Source organism: Phalacrocorax carbo, chromosome 2, assembly GCF_963921805.1.
Source record: "Phalacrocorax carbo chromosome 2, bPhaCar2.1, whole genome shotgun sequence".
NCBI classification, from domain to species: Eukaryota; Metazoa; Chordata; class Aves; order Suliformes; family Phalacrocoracidae; genus Phalacrocorax; species Phalacrocorax carbo.
Window position 1 is genome coordinate 78,921,858 of NC_087514.1, and position 20,572 is coordinate 78,942,429.

The 20,572-nt window shown below is 39.4% G+C and overlaps 1 protein-coding gene across 6 annotated transcripts in view; it reads right to left on the reverse strand.

Moving 5' to 3' along the window:
* Window positions 1-9,218: 9,218 nt before the first annotated feature.
* SEMA5A (semaphorin 5A) overlaps window positions 9,219-20,572 on the reverse strand; it is a 354,573-nt gene continuing 343,219 nt past the window's right edge. For all 6 annotated transcript variants that reach the window (XM_064443361.1, XM_064443360.1, XM_064443364.1 and 3 more), the window contains 3 exons: window positions 18,085-18,132; window positions 15,631-15,842; window positions 9,219-14,237 (listed from right to left, as the gene is read on the reverse strand). In XM_064443361.1, coding sequence (XP_064299431.1) covers window positions 14,118-14,237; window positions 15,631-15,842; window positions 18,085-18,132 — 380 coding nt within the window. In that variant the 3' untranslated portion in view covers window positions 9,219-14,117. The remainder of the gene's footprint in view (window positions 14,238-15,630; window positions 15,843-18,084; window positions 18,133-20,572) is intronic.

Genomic DNA, 20,572 nt, shown 5'->3' on the forward strand with positions numbered 1-20,572 from the left:
GCTGGCTTTCTTTCAAACGCAACAATCAGTTTCAAAGTGTTCCGGTCTTCACTGGTTTCTTCAAGAAGTTTGGGAATCACTGGTATAGGGACTTGTTTTTCAATCATCATCACTTTCCACACTGCCCTGTAAATTACTGTCTAGAATAAATAACCCCAGACTAAAGAGAATAATCCCAGTTTGCATTGTGGCTATTCAAATTAAGGCCAAAAGCCTAAGAGAACTTCAGTGATATCTAATATTTGTGTCAAGCCTCAGGGAGCACACCAGATTTTTTTGGTCTGAAAAAAGCAGGCAACACTTGTAAAAACTTTGCAAGCTTGCATAAAAAATTCTGACACCTCATTTCTTTTGTAACACTTTGTAGGTGCTTGGTGGTGTTTGTGCGCCTGGCTGTTCTGTGCTACTGTGCATCTGGGTGGTGCAGACAGTCCAGCTTCAGCCATTTGCATCACAAGAGCATCAACAGGTGATAAGTAATTGAAGCATAAGAAGATTAACTTTATTGATAATATGTGCACAGTTTTGGCATCACAAAATCACCAATGATGGGTTTTACCATCAAAAGAGAATTCAGAAACAGAGTACAACTTAACATTAATGTAGACAGCCATCAGACAGGCAAATAATAATATTTAGTTACAGGAGAAAAAAACCTGAGATGCTGGAGAAGATAAAGAGGCTTCTTAAAGATATCAGCATGAGTTTCCATATTTGTTGTATCTTTGGTTCTTTTTTTGATCAAATACATGTGTTCCACTCTAAAAGTTGTTTCCATTGGCTCATGAACTTGCCTTAGGATAAGGCAGTAAAGTGTGGGCTCTTAATATAACCTGTCTCATCAGGAGTATAAGAAAGGCCTGAGCTACACTCCTTTCCTTTGGTAGATTTCTAAATAAGAATGTATAGGACTGCCTTGAATGTGTTCCTCCTGAATTAGAAAAAAAACCCCAAGAACTTCCAATAATACCTGCAAGCGTTACATTTATTGGGAAAAAGCACATCCCTTCAGAATGTAATCTAATGATTAATTACTTTAGCTGTTATAATATGCAAGTTATCTATACATTATATATAATATTCATATAAATATGCTGAAAATATACAACATAGTCTACAGAAATATCCCTAGCTTTAACTGTCAGCCATTTTACTGGGTTGGATGGAAACTCCCTATCCTGTAATACTTCCACCTATACCTGTCGTGATGGCGATCTAACTACCCACCATTGCCCTGAGTTGTGTTTTATTCACTGCTTCCTAAAACAGACTCCACTAAATAATGCATGTGGCTTAGTGTCTTTATTTCTAACATACTTAGGAACTTGCATTAGGCTATGTGAAAATATGGTTTATTTGCTTGCACAGCGTGCTGTTTTTGTAGCTTTTCCTTGTCTTTACTTATTAATTCCATATTTTTGTGTCAGCAACTTCAGCATTGTTGTTTTTTCTTCCTGATCAACATAAAAAGCACTAAACAACATAGGGGTGAAAATAGGTTTCTGTGGAAGCCTATTAAAAACACTCCATCCAGAGAAGAATTCCTTGCTGGTGACCTATCAATTAGCCAGTGTTAATGTGTTTCATACCTGTGGTATTGTTTTAGCTTTGCAGTGAAATTGCTAAGCAATAGCACGTGAAATGTGAGAGGGGAATAAAAGGGCACTAAACAGCATGTCCAAGTTCGTACAGGTTAATGGTTATTCCTTTCTCAAGGATCACAGCAATAGTTCAGCTTACTTTAGGAGAATTTCCCTAATTACGTGCAGATTTATAGCATCCTGGTTCCACAGGTAAAATTATAAAGGTTTGAGGGAGATGATGGGCTGTTCATATCTGCTCAAGTACTCTCGCATTTCCTGCTGCTAAGGTGGGTAATGCCAACATCGATTTCTGCACAACATTAGGCTAGAAAAAAATCTGTGTTTTTTGCCAAAGCTGTTGATGAGCTATGACATGACAAAAAGTTAGAGAACATGTCAAAATGTGATATGCTCCCAGCCAGAAGGAGCTTGCTTGAATTTGCTTCAGATTTTTCTTTGGTAACAGACAATACAGGCAAAACTGAGACCCCACCTGCTTCCTGGGGATATTATAGGTGAGATAGGTGAGCCTCGCAACACTTTTAATGCAAAATTATCACTGTGAGATAAAGGATGATCTTTTTTGAATAAACCTCTAGGTTAGAGGTTAGGGTTTGATGCTTTCTTTTCTCACAAGACAAGTTTTGCATCTCAGGGAAGTTACCTGGTGCTAGATTTATAAGCAAATTTAGAGCTGTAACTCCCTGCAGTGAGAGCAATTCAGCTATGTGCCTTGATAAAACTGCTCCTTAATCTTGCCATGCCATTGTCCCCCACATCAGTAAGAAAGGATTGTACCACCTCTTCTTGTTCATCCTGCCCACTAATGCTCAGAGGACTGGTAGGTGAGACCCTACACATTGCCATTTTCTGTAGAGTGATTCATGCTGAGAGTGAGGATCAGGTGTGGGTGGGTCAGTCGGAAGGTGAGAACATCCACTGGTGCCTCAGTGTGGGCAACCAGTGCCACCGAGCACAGACAAATTACAGAAAGAAGGTTCCAGAAGCAGTTTATTCCAGCTGTCAGACCTCACTTGGGAGCCCTCAGTGGCTGGAAGCCACCATTAACCAGCCAGCACAGGTAAGCTTAGGGCTGGTTAGCGGAGCAGAAGTGAGGTAAGGGCATCCGCAGCACACAGATTAGTATAACCCACAAAGTACCGCAGTGTTTATTGTAAAATTAAGGTGCCATCTCCAATCCATTATCTTGAAGGAGGAGTTTCTGGCTTTACCAGCTGCCCAGGGCTTCTCTTGAACAAAGACTGCCCCTCGCAACGATTTGCTGACTAGAGATTTATAATCTGGATGCGATTCAGACTTAGAAATTATTTCAAGTCATCCAACTGTAAAAGGATAAAAGGTCACTTATCCATCTCACCTGCTAGCACTTGTAAGAAAGAGCCACAAGAATATTCCTGCATATTGCATGACATTTCATTCCCGATGACCTATGTAAATATTCACTGGTTTGTGGTTTTTTTGGTTTTTTCCTTTGTTATTCTCACCCTAGGTCTTCTAATCATATTTACTGCCAGGACAGAGCTGCAGCAAAAGAAATTGCTGCATAAACAATGATGCATTTAAATATTTACTTTAAACTCTGCTTCAGTCCTCTTGGACTGAAACTATTTTGCAACTACGTCCATTGTATTTAAACAGGCTTTCACAATTTAACACTTGCTCAGAGTTAGGTAAATTAAATTTTATTTCACGTGTTTGCATAAAGATAACATTTCTTGGCAACTGCCTGTTTTGTTTGTTTATTTGGCTGAAGGAGATAGCATGACAAAAATACTGAATAAGAACATTTCAGCTTTAATATTTGTAGTGGATAGAAGCCAGACAGTGAAATAATATTTCTTTTTATTTTTTAGCACTCTAGGTTTTTGGTGAGGAAAAGGTCATTACTGGTTGGCTATGGGGCTATTGCTGAAATGAATTCAAACTAATAACTGGCTAAAGTGGCTAATATTCTTGTAGAAATTTTATTTGGTGCAGAGAGGAAACCAAGAGTTTATTGTACAGACAAAGCAGACTGAAGCCTACCATCTGGACACATCACTAACAAACACCAACCTCCAAGTGGGGTTTCCATTTTTCATATGCACTGAGCCTGCTATTAGAGAGAAACCATGGTGGTGATGCCAGTGGTGATGTTGGAGGTTGGCTCACTTATGTGTAAGGCCTCACATTAGGTCCCACACTCCTGGCAACTGCCCACTTTTTAACAATAGCTCTGAGTTCACTACATCAGGTCCACTTTATTGCACATAAACTTGTAAGACTCCTGGACTACAGCCCACAGCAGAGATGCCTTGTTACTGCTTGTCAGTCTTTTTTTCCACCTGAAATACTAGTTCAGCCTTGAATCAGTGCCTGGCAGAGTTTTGTGGTTCTTAAGAAAAACAGGGTTTTTTTCTGGGATGGGAGAAATTGTTTTCTGTTCTTACTTTGCTCAAAGACAGCAGTTCAGAACTGGAGAGCAGTTGATAGCACAGCTGCAGGAAAGGAATAAACCTACAGGTCCGGAAAAAAAAGGAAGAAATCCATCTTTCTCAGGGTGTTCTCTAATTTGTTTTGGAGATTTATTTTCACTCCTCAGACACAACCTAGAAATAAGCTGTTTTCGTGGAGTACAAGCACAAAAATTACTCTTCAGCATATGAGGAGATCTGGTGGACATCCACCAGGGAAGCTGATGCTTTAGGCTGCTGAGCTCCTGCAAGCTGCCTCTGAGTAGGTACGCTTTAGGAGGCAAAGTTTCGTGCACGGTGTTTCAGTTTTTGTTAGCATCAGTTTGGCTGTCACTGAAATGTCATAGAGCACAGTTTCAGAGCAAAAATGGTAGACCAGCTTGCAAGCAATACAGTGGTACCCCTGTTAATGATCACTAATTGGGCCCTGCAAACCTGGTGATGTTTTTAATGAGGAAACCAAGAGGATGGTGAATTCAATTATATTGACTGGCTGAGTAACCCCTCAGATGCTTTTCTTTAGAGATAACAACACATTACTTAAACCAAAGGCTGTCAGCACCTACTGCTCAAATACTGAGGCAACTGACATCAACAACTCCTACACAGAAACCTGACTTTCTGGTTCATGTTTATGTACCAGATCTCAGTCAGGGTGTGAGTTCTCAAGCATCAGTAAGAAACACGACCATAGGGAACACATAGAAAAAATATCATTGCATACACAAGGAAAGCTAAAACTATGATCTGATGGTGACTTCAGCAATCTTTGTCCCAGTCTCCCTTTGTCATGCTGGACATCTATGCGCCTGTGTGCATATGTGCATTGGTTAGAGAGTACATGGTCCAGATATAGACAAGGACATACACATTTTTTCAGAAATAAGCTACAAACAGCAGGTAGAAAAGCCATAAGGCAATTGTGCAGTACTTTGTCTTCCGAGCAGGGCCTTTTCATCCACAGATATCGGAGAGCAGAGATATGCACATGAGACAGTTATGCTGAAAAAACCAGCCTTGATTCCCACCCTTTATTGGTTATGGAGAACATGCAGGTGAAAAAAATCAATTTAGTCTTGAGAAAGGTTCCTTGCATTAGGTAAAACAGCCTCCTGTTTAAATATTTTTATCTATAGGTTTTCCAGGTTGATAACTGGCTGATGCTGTCACAGACCTCTTGCAATGCAATAGGAGTGCAGCTCTGCTGAACCTTAGGATGCTTTTTGCTTGTTCACTTATTTACCTGGGGTTTGTGAGCATTTAAAAACTGTCTTTAATTTCTTAGTTGAACTCCAGATCAAGTGAATGTACTGAACAGGAATGATGGATGAACTTTCCTTTCTTGACACTTCTTTGGCTTTGTTGTGGGTTTGGGTGTTGTTATTTGGTTTTGGTTTTTATCAAGCTCTCCCATGAATTTTAATGAGAAGGGCTGTATAAGATTTGGGGATATAAAACATAGATTTCCATGGCATAAACAGTTGTTAACATGGAGGATTGCACTCATTCTTGTCTGCCTACCACGTTTTTGCTCTGAAAAATGTTTCTATCAATCTTAAAAACTCCCAACACCCCAATAATGTTGTCTGCCGCTAAGTACCCACCTGAGCCTTCCAAAATCAAATGTTTGTTAAAGAGCCAGGTTGTCTTGTCAGGTGGAGACTAGAGCAACGCAGTCACAGCTGTCCAGGGTGTACACAGGTTAAGGATTTAAAATTCATAACCAGAAACCAGCTTCTGACTGGAAACAGAGACGATGGAGGCAAACACGCAAGCCTCTGAAAACTTGTGCTGGAATAAGGGTTGCAAGATAGCACCAACTTACTCCTCTAGCACAGGGTAGCAAGGGGAGGGCGTTTGTAGTTCAGGTGCGGGGCGGGATTGCTATGCAGGAAGCAATCCCATTACAACTTGGAGAGTCCTAATTCCTGTAAGAAAAAATAAAAATAAAAAAATGAAGAAACATTTGATTCCATAGCAAGGTAAGGCTATCCTTTAAAAGGATTATAACAAAATAAGGAGCAACTGAAGCACAAATATAGATGCTCTGTTACTGCCAGGAGAGAGGCTTAAAGATGCTTTTGGTTTTACCCAGCATGACAGCTCTTACTATGGTACATTAATTACTATTTGAGGAATTTATATTCCTAAACCACTCCCAGTGAAACAAGCTAGCTAACTTTCCTCTATTTTCATTTTTCTCCATAATTGCCACCGATGGGAAGAAGAGAATGCCCTCTTCAACCCGTGCCTTTCTGCAGCAATGTATATGTTAATAGCAGCATCTTTATTACTAGAAGGTGTCTTCTGCTCTAATCTGTACCTCAGGAGAAATCCTAGTTCAAGTTTTGTGGGAAATCATAGGCAAAGGTGGGCTTATTATGGCCATAGATAAATAAATGATAAAACCCACCCATACAAGGAATGGTCTTGGGAAGTTATGAATATTTCTAGGAAATCAAGGGAATGATGACTAATCCATGTTTGGGGTCAAATAATGAGATCTGAAAATATTTCTACCCATTTCTGTGGTGTGGGCTGATAGCAAGTTTATGGCTGTTTTAATATCAAACACACTAAACATTTTATGGGATCAGGAAATCCCATAAACATGGCTTTAACTGTAAGCATGGACTTGAAGAGCACTCTTACAGAGGAATATTCTCATATGCTACAGCACCTGAACAGCACCAGGCAGGAAGCTTCAAAGTCAATGTAAAAAGGTAAAGAATTTGACTTTTATTCTGTACAGAGTCCAAATTTATCACTGCAGATCTTGGTATTCCCTTGTGGTTGTGTACTGTTTCCACTAGTGTAAAAAACAAGCAAACAAAAAGTATGGCTTAGAAGATCAGAGGTGTGTGACTGAGATTTGACTATGCGTGTTAAGGATAAGTGTTCTGATTTGGGGAAAAGTGTTAAATGAGCACAAAAGGATGAAGTTCAGGTCATGCTGACATTAAAGACCTGGAAAAGGCAGTAAAATCCTTATAACTGAAGCTGAAAAAAAAGACACTAAGTCACTAAGGAATTATGAATACTAATAAAAGCAGTCAAATAATATCAGTATGAGTAGTGGGTTCTAGAAAAGTGGCATCACCCCAAACCTAGAATCCAATTTGATAAAGTTAAGTCATCAGATTTAAACATTTTAAATATCCAAATATGCCACTGGAAAGGGAAATATAGGGTGTAGGCATATGATGGAAAAACAGTGTCATAACCTATCAATCAAAATTCTTCTCTGTGTTCCAGATAATCAGTAAAGCATTATGTTAAATTACCTCCTGGGAGTACTAAATATTTCAATGGACAGCCATTAGGATAGAAATCCAGTGAGCTGTCTGAACAGGTGTAAATCTGAAGCGAGCTCTGTGTCAGTGGAACGACTCTGCAGTTGTAACTGGCATAGATGCCTGCACCCGTGCTTCTGTGCTTCAGCCACTGCACCAATGCTTCTTCTTACTGTATCTTCAGCAGCTTTCCTGAGAAGTTTTGCTAAGGAAGCTGTTTTTGAAGGAGTTAATGGCAAGGGAAAATTATTCCCTGTAAAGTTCTGTACAGGGATCATTTACTCCCATTATTGCAATAAGCAATGGCATCCTCCTGATACCAAACCAAAAGTGTTTACTATTGCTAAAAATCCCTGAGCTCTGTTTCAATTATTTTACCTTGAGTACATCACTATTAAGAACAATTTTTCCACTGTACAGGGCATTTCATAGGGCCACGACAAGAGAAAGCACTTTTTGGCAAGCAGATATAAAAGCAATTTCTTCTGCAGGTGTACTGGCCTCAAAGCTTTATTTAAAAGTTGGGACCTTAAATGTCAATGCCTACTGCTGCAGCTAACAAAGGGGAGAATTAATTCAAAACCATGGGCTTAGTGATTAACAAACATGGTTGCTGAATCCTGGCACATATACTGTGTTACTGTTAATTACCTTCCATGATATTTTAAAATCCAAAGCTATTGTTGGATGAGGTTTGTGGATAAATCCTTTGGAGAGAAAAAAAATCCCCACAAATAACAGCTTCTTTCTGCATTATCAGCCTCTGGGATTGGATTGTGAGAATGCTGAGTGTTACACTGATTGAATTTTTTTTTCTGAAATGATGTTATGATACTGCTGTCTCTGCTCAGATGTTCATTTCAGTTGAGGAATGGCTATATTACATTCAGTTTAAGAACAATTAAAATAAACCAAACTCAGTATAACAGTTTTCTCACAGCCCTTGATGTCAGTTTTTACAGGTTTTTAGCAGACTTCTGTACTGGTATAAAATCACTCCTTCAAATTGATGAACGGTCAGCTAGGTAGAATTGTTATCAGTTTCCCACAAGCAGAAAAGGCAAGGGGAGAAGTATGCAAAGAAGTGTCCAACCTGGATCCAAAGAGCCAACTGGAAACAAAAGGTTTATCTGTTCCTGGTACACCTCTCACTGCGCTTTCATTTGCACCACAGAGCAGTCTCAGAGCATGCCATCTGGTGTTTTTTTTTTCTTTAGGATTTGGTCTGTTTTATTTTTTAAATGAATGAGGGAAACTAAAGGGGTGCACTCTAACTGGTAGTGGGTGTTCAGCTTGTGGGACTAGCCTGCAGCTAGTCCAAAATCCAGGAGTTCAGCACCAGCTGTTTTGCTCTGCAGAGCCGCTCCTGTTGCCCTGTGCTTCCTGCCAGCACAGATGTTGCCAAAATGCCACCTGTACTGCGGCACTTACTGCTCGCGAAAGCATTTTTCTCCCCTGATTCTGGGCAACAGTCACAACTTTGCACAAGTACCTGTTGCAATCAGCCTGCTTTTTGCTTGAGCAACTATTCTGGAGGTTACACCCCAACAGCCTTGCCCTTGGCGTCTCTAAGTTTCTGTGAAAGTTTACCGACAAGTTTGCCAAGCCTGCATTCACATTCTTCTGCATTTCTGTCTCCACTTCTGCCTACCCCTGCTATTGCTGGGGTTGAAATCTTTGCCAAACCTCCCAGGTTAGCACATTTCCCTCTTTGTACCATCCCAGTTAGAAAATGTTGTCGCATGGCAACACAATGCAAAGCACTCATTCGGTTACGCAGAACAGTCTAGCTGCAGGCTTTTTCAGCTGTACACAGATTCATTTCTGTAGAGAAGCGAAGAGAGAAAGAAAAGGAGAACATTCACAGATCCCAGAACCCTTCTTTATTTGGAAGAATGGCTCTTAAATGAAGTCAAGCAGTATCTCGTTTTATCATTTATTTATTTAGCAAAGAAAGGAATGAATTCGAATACCCCACACAATGAACACATATCTATTCCCTGATATCAAGATGCAGATTTGCTTGTGAACAATTTTAAATGAATCTGTTTTCTTACTATTGAAGTCACCTTGTACTGTGCATGGATTTGTGCAGAAGCAATATATTTTGGGCTCAATCCTGTAAACACATTAAAATAAGTAACTTGTTACATCCAGACCACTGAAGTCCATGTCGTTACTTATGGGATGCGTGAAATCCTATTCAAGAGCCTAGCTTTTGCCAATCTAAATTTAGATATCCAAATGACAGTGAAAATCAGAAGTGTAACTCTCTAGGTTCACTATAGTGTTGGTGGAGAGACACAACCCCTCGCCAGGACGTAAATCTGCCCATCCAAGGATGTTCTCCCAGGTGAGATGTAGAGGGTACTGAGGGCAGCTACAGTCAGAAATTGGTCAGATGCCTCAAGCGAAGTGAGACAAGCTTGGATTAAACTGTTTACAGAATTGATCTCATACAGCAAAGCCATTATGCATACAATTAACTTTAGGAATGTGCTTATGTTGCGCTGATTTTAATAAAACTGGTCCCACATTTAAAGAAGAGAATATATTCATTCTATAATTATGAGGAAAAAAATGTTGAAGCATTTATTCCCATTAACATTTTTGTTGCATCTGGGACCTCTTACTTTCTTTTCTGGTTTGAACAGCCATATGGTCTGATGCTCTGAGAACTTTCTTCACTTATAAGTACTTTGGTAGCTCTTGATTTCTACCTTGATGTGGTATTTTCCCACAGGTTACTGTGGAGGTTCTGGTAGAGCTGACTAAATGCACAGTGTCCTACACCCATCTGAGACTTCAATCAGTACTGCTTAATAGCCTGGAAATCAAAGCCATTTAAGCCCCATTCTTTCTCCCACTCCCTTATGAAAATCTTAATCCTAGTCAAAAATCTCTTGATTAGTTTTAGCCAAACCATACTGCTGCAACAGCAGGTGACTGCAAACAGCTGGAAAAGTCACTTTAAATGACCATAAAGGTCATCAGGCTCAAATCAAAGTACAAGATAAACCTGCAAGCACAGGAGTCCATTTTCTAAGCAACCGAGGAATGTACACTATGTATCAGACATGAAAACAAGCCCAAAATGTGTCCTCAAGCACAACTCTACTTTGAGTTATCCAATGAAAGTATATACTGTACAGGATCCGACCGGCAATCCTGCTTCCTCCTCGCTCCGTGTAGCAATGCTACACAGAAACAGCTTTACTTGAGAATTTTGATCTGTGTGCTGATACGTTTGCATTCAAAATAGAGAAACATTTTTAAATTTGTGCAATCACTGCAAAAGGGATTTAGTAATATTAACTATTGGTATCAGAGGTAATACAATTATTTATCAAGAAAAGATCACTTTATCCAAGCAAAAGGATAAGGGGTATTTAAGCATGGCATTTAATTGGCAAGGGGGTTGACTTTCCCTTTCCAAGAACACAACAATGATGTAAGAACCAAGTTTTACCCTTGCACAAATTTGAGAGCTCCATCGGCTAAAACAAGATTTGCAGACAAATTCCCAGTTTGTTTCCTTTTTGGCGAAAGAAACATAAAGAGCTTTCGTGCAGAAATCTGCTTTTCACCAAAATGTGTGTAGCCTATTTTAGAAAAAATGCTAGAAAAGGTAAATTGAAAATTAATAGAGACTGCACTTTGCTTTGCTCCATATATTAGGAAAGGCTGTATTAAACTACCTGGGCATCTGCGCAGACCTCAGAAGGTGAAAATACTGATATAGGTGGTGCATCTGGCATCCTCTAAAATTACCTAAGACAAAAATATCTAATGGCTTTAAGACCTGTTGTCTCAGAATCTAGCTTGACAAGGGGATCTTGCCATCCATTTTTTCTTACTGAAGTGCTGTGAAATTTCCATGTGGACCCTACTGCTTTAGAGAGAGGTTTGAATATACCTTTGCCTGTGATTTAGAACAATGTAATCGAGGAAGATAAATGACATAAAAAATGTTTAAAAGAAATACTTTTCTGACAAGTTGGCATGGTGTTTAAATGACATTGCATGGGAGTTGCTCAGAGATCTGGAACACATGAAATACTCCTTTGGGAGATGGAACTGTGAGCAGACTGAGCATCTGCTAAATGCACTTCTACCTATGATCATGCATACTTAACCTAGGGTATTACTACTGCATATATAACACATACCTAACATATGTATCTATCCATGAAAAGAACGGAAAATAGATCGCTGTAAAGATAGGTGTGCCTCAAACTACTGAAGAGTTAAAGAAAAAAAAGCTAATTTCAGATAATTTTAATTAAAAAGGTTAAAATAAAAATACATAATTCAATTATTTTTAAGATATTGGTCTCATAACTAATAGTCTAAATATAAAATCTGTAAGTCAGACTAACGTGCTCTTAGAACGGGGCAGAGAGGAAGTGCTGTGCACATGTGCGTATGTGCACGTGCTACTTCTTGGCAGTGGCAGCAATACAGATTTTATTTTCTTTATCTTATTTAAACATAAAATTTTATCTTTTGGCATGAACAGAGTGATTCAGATACTTGACTGGTTATGATCTGGACAGCTTTTTCCCCCTTTATCTGTTTCACTGAATTTTCTTGCAGAGAAAATTTCTCTTACCCAAGGGCAATCGGCTAATTTCTTCCTGGAAACCCAAGTCTAATGTACAGTAAAAAAAAAAATCACAAATTATAGAGAACCAGTATTATTATACTTTGTGGACATGAACTGGTGCGAGGGTGGAGAGCTTTCTTCTGACTGAGTTAGTAACAAGACAAACTATTCAGCTGGAAAAAACAGGCGGCTGATCTTAATTATTTTCATAAATGGTAAATGTGCATTCATTTTACTCCACAGCTTTTCAAAGACCACTTGCTTTGCATTTTTTCATTTTACTGCAGAACAGAGATAGGAAGCATAGTGCTCCATGCAGATTTATCCCCATTCAAAAATGTTGCTCATTGCCACCATTAGATATGGTGTTTACCCTTGCTATGCAAGTGGCTGGACCACCAAAGTGCTGCTCAAATGCAGTCTCACATGATCAATGTTTCTCGGTACTTTTTACTGTTTTTTTTTACATAGTTTTGAATTGTTATAATCTGTAAATGTTTTTCTCTATTTGCCTATCACAGCATAACCTAATGATCAATGGCTCTAAACACAGAATGGAAATATTTCCACTCTGCTTCTCCTTGCATCCCTTCCTGGTATTCTGGTGGGATGATCTTTGCATCTATCATGCTCAAAAAAATGAAAGCCCAATTCTTTAATCCTTAATATTCACGTTTAATTTCTTTTCACAAGCTTCTGAGAATAACAAATGCTGCCTTACTACTAAGTACGCTGGAAAATCCGGCTCAAATCCCTGCCCTTTTCTTTTTAGTTATACATCTGGAATTTCAGATACAAAAATAACAATGCCATGAATGTGGGTGAAGACAGACAGAACAAAGAAAAAATGGTATAAAAATCCTTTGTTTCCTCACCTGCCACTACAAAAGGAATTAAAACCGATAACTTAAACCTCAAACATTATTTTAAATATTTACATCAATGAAGTCCAACAAGATAGTCACTTAAAACACCACAAGAATCTTCCTCTAGGGGCTGACTAGCGTGGGTCGGACACGGCAGCAAGATGAGACAACGCTTTGCAAATACATTTGTGCTTTCTGAGCCAGCTTTGTTTGTCAGACACGTGCATATGAAGTAAAAGCCGGAAAGAGAAAAGCAGATCTATGATTATGCTTACGTACCCCCAAGAGCCTGAGAAGGCACACAAAATGCAGTGTGGTCGTATCTTTCCGTGACCAGCCTGACAGCGAGTGCTACAGCAGAGAGACGAGCGGGTTCCGACACGCACGCACCAGGGAGAGGAAGCCTGTGGGATGCCACGACTCTTGCAGGCCCACACGCTGCAGCAAGGCTGGTTTACTAATGAGACACAGAAAAACCTTGCTGTGTGCCTCTCCTACCTGCCCTCCTCCCTTGGCCTCCCTGTGGGACATGCCCTTCCACATCCTCCAAAAATTAAACCTTAGGTGAAGGCTTTATGTGACTGGGCTCAGCTCGCAACTAGAAACCACCGACCCTGTAGCTTTCTGGGTTAATTACAAGATTGTATCCCTCAGTAGGGCCTTAGTCTCGGCACTGTGAACAGCTGGACTGCAGCCAGAGTGATTTACAGCCCAGGAAGACCAGCCTACAGAGCCCAGAGCTGCCACACAGCATTGCTAAACCACCACGTTTCTTCTTCTCATTGTTCCCAGCACCCTGTGAGCTCTGTTTGGTGGCGTGAGCTTCAGTAGACCGCACAGAGGGCTCCGTGGCTAACAGCAGAGCTCCCTTTGCAAACCTCATGGAAATAAAAGACAATGCCTGAAAAGAAAATTAGGCTGGTACTCCTGGCACAGCTTTAAGGGGTAACATTATTATTTGTTTTAAAGCTCAGGAATTACTTAGTCATTTGTTAGAGAAATCTGACTGGAAGTTCATGAAACTGAGTGAAGCGATGCAATCCTCATGGGTGGTCCAGCGACACCGAGGGGCTATAGCTGCACCCAACACTGAGGCCAGCCTTGCACTCTGCAAAGAAAACATCATGTCACAAACAGGTGTTTTGGGCTTTTGGCAGCAATGGGACATTGATGGCTTGGATCGTGCTTGAAATGTCTCTGAACTTCATCTCTGAAGCCTCAATCACATGAGCAGTCAAGTAGCACAGGCCTTGGGGACTGGGGAGTTACAGGAGGCCAGAAAATACACAAGCCCATTAGTACTCATCATAATTATTGAAATCTGTAAAATAGGTATTAGAATAAGTCTTTGCAGTAAGATGTGGATTGAAGTATTTGTTTCTCTCTTCCAGAATCAGGTTGTTTTTGTTAAATGCCTGTGGGGGGGGAAAAAAAAAAGATATAAGAAAATGGGAAGGACAGAAGAAAGAGAACCACTAAGTGCTCTTTCACCGAGGCAATTTTTGTGTCAAATCTCTGTTTATAGTAAGCCAATCAAAAATGCATTGACAAATACCTGCACATTTACAAAAACTTGCATTTGCATGTATCTGCTTACATAATAACACTCCTGCAAAAAGCAATACTACTCAATAAAGTAAAGCCAGGCACTTTCCCCCCAGCTAATTTTATGATTAAAAATACTTTTTAGTCATACATATTCAGTTCTTCTTATTAGAATGATTCACTCACCTTTTTTTACTGAATAATAATTATTTTCTCTTTACTGCATTAATTCCTTGATTTTCAATTGCAATGTTTAGGAGAAATGTCTGAAGATCTTAAAAGTGTAAATCCTGTTTTTTTAAAAGTTATATGGGTATTTAGAGTATGAATTTTCAAAGTTTTTCTTGTTTCAGTAGCTGTCCAGAGAGATTACTAGTGAAATTTGCAAAAGCTTTAAATTAGGTACATATTCCATCACTGGTTACAAACTCTAGTCTTTTCTTGCCATTTTTAATGAAATTCTTTTAAATGTTTTTAATCAGAGTGAAAAATGCAGAAGTTAAAACCAGATTATACAGGTAGCATTTAAGAAAAATCCTCATTTACAAAAAGCTTTGCAGCTGCATGAATAAACTGTGTAATCTGAAGATACTGAGCTAGGTATTTTCAGAATGCTCATCCTTCCTTAATTCAGTGGATCTGAAAAGCAGAGCTATTCTAAAAGGTAATAAAAAGAAAATAGGTGTTTGGGAACAATGATCATATCATATAGATATCATGCCAGAGCCTCAGGTAACATAAATCTGTACTACTCATTTACTGAATGTTTTGCGTACGAACACCGGCTGAGTCTGGCCCAGAATATATTCACCAGATACATCTCCTCTGTAAAGCGTAGTGCAGGAAGATGAACAGTGCCCTGGACACCACATCACCGGGGCCAAAGGATTATCTTCAATGTTATGTCATGATGATTGTTAATATCCCTATTTACTTCTTGGACAAGCCACTAGGGAACACAAGTAGGAAAAAAAAAAACAACCCACAAAACAAAACCTGAGTGGTTTGGTTTTTTTCCAGGAAAGGCTGCTGCTGTATAAATTATACATTCACACGAAATCTTACTACCTATGTAATAGGGATTGACAAAGGAAAGGACCTGTACTTACAATGCTTCAAGTGAAATCTATATTTGTTATTAACAAGCAGCATAATTTGAGCCCAAATACCAGTGCAGAAAACTAGCAAGTAGCGTTCTTTTGATACAGCAGAACTGTTGTCTAGGAAAATTGTGCATTATACAGCTCCCAACCCACTTCTCACCTTGATGGCTTCTACAGAATCATATTTGTCCAGTTTGTTGATATGGTTGGTAATGCTGGTATTTAGAGGAGCTGGTGACACCGGATGGATGACAGTTGCATCGTGGGACTGTTGTTGATATCGTTGGCAATAAGTGTAAACAAGCAGGGTAAGAAGGCAACCAAGTATTGAGCTACTTAATCCCACTGCAATCATGTGAAACATGTTGAACTCTGCAGAGTGGAGAGCAGAAGACCATATAATTGTTAAGGAAGGAGCAGTAAAAGCTTAAGCTTGGGGAAAAATGTAGACAAGTGCTTGATTCAAATACGGATAAGGGAAATTTCATGTGTTTCCCAGAAAAACCTCAATTGCAATGGTTTATCCCTACAGTAGCAAATGCACTGTACTTCCCTGAAGGGATCATTATAAGAATCTTAGATACCCATACATCTAGTAAGTATTAAGATGGAGATTTTTGAAAGACACTTAAACAAGTTCAGAACCCAAATAACAGACGAACAAATTGCATTTTGTATGTCTGAATAGTTCAGCAAAATTTCTTTCTTCAGACTGTATAATAAAGCCTTGTTATATATAAATTATGTATGTAATGTACATACACGGGGGTTCTTTCAGTGAACTACAGTATCACCTCCTCTGCTGTTCTTCTGGTTCTTTCTCTTACACATAGTGACTTGTGGCAGAACTAACAAAATCCTGATATCTTTGAATCACAACCCTGCTTTCCCTAAAATGTTTTCCGTATTCCCTTTATTTGGGGCAAGTCCCAGAAACAGTGGCATATGTCTTTTCCATCCCCTGTTTTGATTCTTGCTGGGTATCACTGTTTTTGTATTTTTGATATATGGCCAATTTGTTCCCTTCTCCAGCCTTCAGAGTTTTTTCTGTATGGTGGGGGTGGGGGGTGGGGGGAAGAGGAGAAAGAAATGGTACCATTTTAGGGGAAAATGGAAAGGGGAGAGAGAGAGATTCCTTGAAGCTCAGTGTGCTTTTAACCATAGCAGCCAGAGAGTGCAAAGTCTACAACTCAGAACCCAGCACTCTCCTGTCTGCTCTGCCCTTCAAAAATACTATGGGATCAGACGGTGGGAAACTCTCTTCACCTATGCAAGGATTACAGCTGAGAGGAAGCTTATTGCTGCATGAAACTGTAGAACGGAATCTAAAGCACAATCATCCCCTGATGCTACTGAACAGATATTGGGTCAGTTGTGGCACCAGTAGGATTAGCGGGAAATAAACAAGTTACACTGCTTTTCACTGTTATTTCAAACTAGAGCTGTGCTTTTTGATTGAGAGAGAAGTATCATCGAGAAGCGCATGTTGGAAATTTCCTTTTAGCATTACTGAAAATCTGTTTGTGGTTGCTTACATGCACAAATGAAAGATTTTAAACTGAAAGACTGGCACTAGTCTGAAAAACATCTATTAGACTTTTTTCACTGCAATACAGAAAAATGGGCCAGCACATGGGTCCCATTTTTGGCAAATGCCTAAGGTACAACCCTTACATGCCTACTGGGTGTTCAGAAACACAAACGAATATTTAGGTGACTAGGTTGACTACCCAGTATATAAATTCTCATTGAAATATCCTTCTACACTTCTATGAGAGTTTCCCACTGTTGCAGAACTTGGCAAAATGTTTTCAGTGCACCGCTGCTAATTAGAAGAAAAATCAAAGCACATTATCCTGGCTCCCATAACAGGTTACCATGCACACTAGCACCCTTGCATAACCCCTGTGTTTTCATTGTCCCTTATTAGGTTAAAAAGGCAGCTTATCTGTGCATGGAAGAATACTAGAACCGGCCAGAGCTATTACCATGACGACACAGACTAAGCATGATAGCTCAGCACAAAAAAATGGTAATTTTTCCTTTTTCTTCTTCTTATTGTTTGGGCTTTTTCAACAGTTTTCCCTTTCAAGATTTATTTTGCTAGCATCAGGACTCTCTGGAATGGAAAAGATTTTTTTTACTTTTTAGTTTTGTCTTTGGCAGCGAAGTTGAAAATGAGTTCCAGATACAGTCTGAGCTATTAAATAGGTTAGCAGGCTGGTTTTCTGCTATTCATTTGGAGTCCCAAAAAGGTCTGTGAAATTATTATCCTGAAAAAGGTGGAGCAAATTTACAAATTTTGTCCTACTGATAAGTAACTTATAATAGCAATTTCTTTTTGAGACAAGGGTGACTGCCATACTGAAAAAGTAGAAAATACAAACATCCAGTAATACATGTTCTTGTCTCAAAGGTCAGCAATGGCAGATGGACATTTAATAAGAAATCTTACAGTAACTACAGCTCTTTTTCTGCACAAGGGTAAATAATGAGCATGCAGCATTTAGACGGTAGAATAAAACTCTAAGAGAGTGCAAAAGGTGAAACAAAAGGAAAAAATGGGGAATCAATATTTCAGCATTTAATACACAGCTAGAGTTGAAAAGCTTACCGCCACATCGTTTTTCTTCTATGCTGCTGGATCGTGCCACTGATATTTCTAGAAAAATAAATAAACCACTTATGCCAAGGAGAAAAAATATAACAGAGATCTACCAGTTTGATTAATGTAGTAAGGATTGAAAAATTTGTTCTACTACATTCACTCCAAATCCAAAGTAAAAAAAGATTTTGACTATGTGCTAGTATTAACAAGAAAGGTACCATGACATCTTCAGGTTCCTTAGTTTCCCAAGCAAAAGTTGCAACATATTTTTAATTCTTGCCTCAAAACATCTCTGGAATTGAAAATATGAAGTGCACAGGAAAACTTTCTTTGTGGAGTTTAAGCGTGTTGACAAAGTGTTGATTTTCCGAATAGTAAAATTAATGAGAGTTTAATTACCTTGTGTTCAAATGGACTCATTACTTCTAGAAGTTACGTCTAGCACTAATGTGAAAAGAGAGAATTTACAAATCTTCAAAAAGATGACGGCCAAGTTCATGGGTCTCAATTGTAAACTAATAAAATATAATTCCAGCCTTTATCCTTACCATTTTGACTTTGGAAACATTCTGAATATGTATCGAATAAAACCTGTTGGCAACCAAGTTTTCCCACTCTTTACTTCAGGACCACGGCTTCTGTGAAGGAAACTGCTGCCTTACAAATTTCTTGAACCTCTCTGAAAGGGTCAATGGTCATGTAGATAAGGGTGGGGTAGCTGACACAGTCTACCTGGATTTCAAAGAAAACCTTTTAAGTTCCTTGGCAAAGGCTTTCCAAGCAACAGATGAGGGAGAAGACAGAAAACAGGGTAATACTATATGCCTAGTTCTTACAACGGAGGAAGGTACCATTTCTGCAGGGGCCTAGGCTTTTCAGCAGGGCTAGAAAAGTAGGAGGCAAATGTGGGTTTGGCGTTTGCTGATGATACAAAGTTAAGGCAGCACGGACAAGGGCATGCTGCAAAGAGCTGCAGAAAGGCCCTACAACGCTAGTCGATAAAATAACAAATGAAACAGAATGTAAATCAGTGTAAAGCGATACATACAGTGGAAAGCAATCCTAGGTTCACCTCTAAAATGGTGGGCTGTGAGCTGACCATTACTACTCATGAGTGAGACTGGGGGTTTATGGCAAATTGTTCCATGAAAATATCAGCTTAGTGCTCAGAAGCAATCAAAGAGGCAAAACAAATGCTAGGTACCACCAAGAAATCAATAGTGAATAGGGCAGGATATCAGCATTATGGCACTTTACAATCCATGTGTTGTCCCACACCACGAACATTACCTGCAGCTGTGGTTTTCCCATCTAAGTATGTCTCTACTAGAACTAAAAACAGACCAGAGAACGGCAGCAATAATGGCCGCAAGTACGCAATAACTTCTGTATGAGGAATAGCAGAGTAGGCTCTCCTCTACCAAAAGATGATCCACATGCAGCTACTGCTAAAGGGATCACAATTTTTTCCTTTTCTTCACATGCTAAATCATAACTATTTTCAAAATAAGAAAGTATCAGACGTGACAGGACAGCCCTTTCACAGGGAGTTAAAGGCTGAGAGCATACTGTGTCTGGTTGAGACCATTAATTCACAATCCAAACAAAAAGCAGAAAAAAATGTACCAGAAAACCATAAAGCTCTGCAAGGTAATGTTGGTAAGGACTAACTCTGGAAACACAGCAGCAGCAATGAGAAGGAGGAGTCATTTTTTCACTCTGCGAGAATGACTCTAGATACTAAGTTCTGCAGAGGAGCAGATCTAAGGTAAGCAGGAGGAGGAGGAGACAACATGAGGGTGGACATGCCAGCACACTAGCTGAGGAAAGGAGGGAGGTGAAGTAGAAAAAGAAAGAGAAGGAGGGAGTCAGGGAGGGAGGGAGAGAACTCTGAGTCAGAGGACGTGGAGGAGTGAAAGCAAGCTGAGCAATCCCACGAAAGCAAGCTACTTTGCCTAACGTGAGTGTAATGGGCATGACCTTATCTGCTGTGATATGGGTAATTTGAGGAGGAGTGGCAAACAAATCAGAAGGGCGAGAGAAGAGGTGGCTCATTTCGGATCCTGAAAATGCCTATTTTCCAAAACAAGATGTAGAGCATATATTGGATTAAGCATGGGATTCGCAGAATGTGAATATTAATGGAGCTGCTTCAAAAGCCTGAGAAAAGGGGGAAAACAGAATGTGGGAGTTTTTGCTTTCACGCTGACATTTTTCACATTAGTTTTGGAAGAAAAAATAGTATTTGGGAGTTAAAGCATTATGCACCATCCATAAAAACAGTGTTTAAATTGTTGATTTCTTTGTTATATTGTACTATATTGTACTGCATAGTCACAGAAAAAAAAAATTTGCTGCAGTGAGTAAACATAATTACATTTCAGATGATACATTAAAATGTAAATTTCTCTGTGAATAGACTGCTAGCTTTTTTTAAATGTAAACAGGCAGAAAGATGACTGTTAACAGCAATGCAATGTGGCCACCCATACTG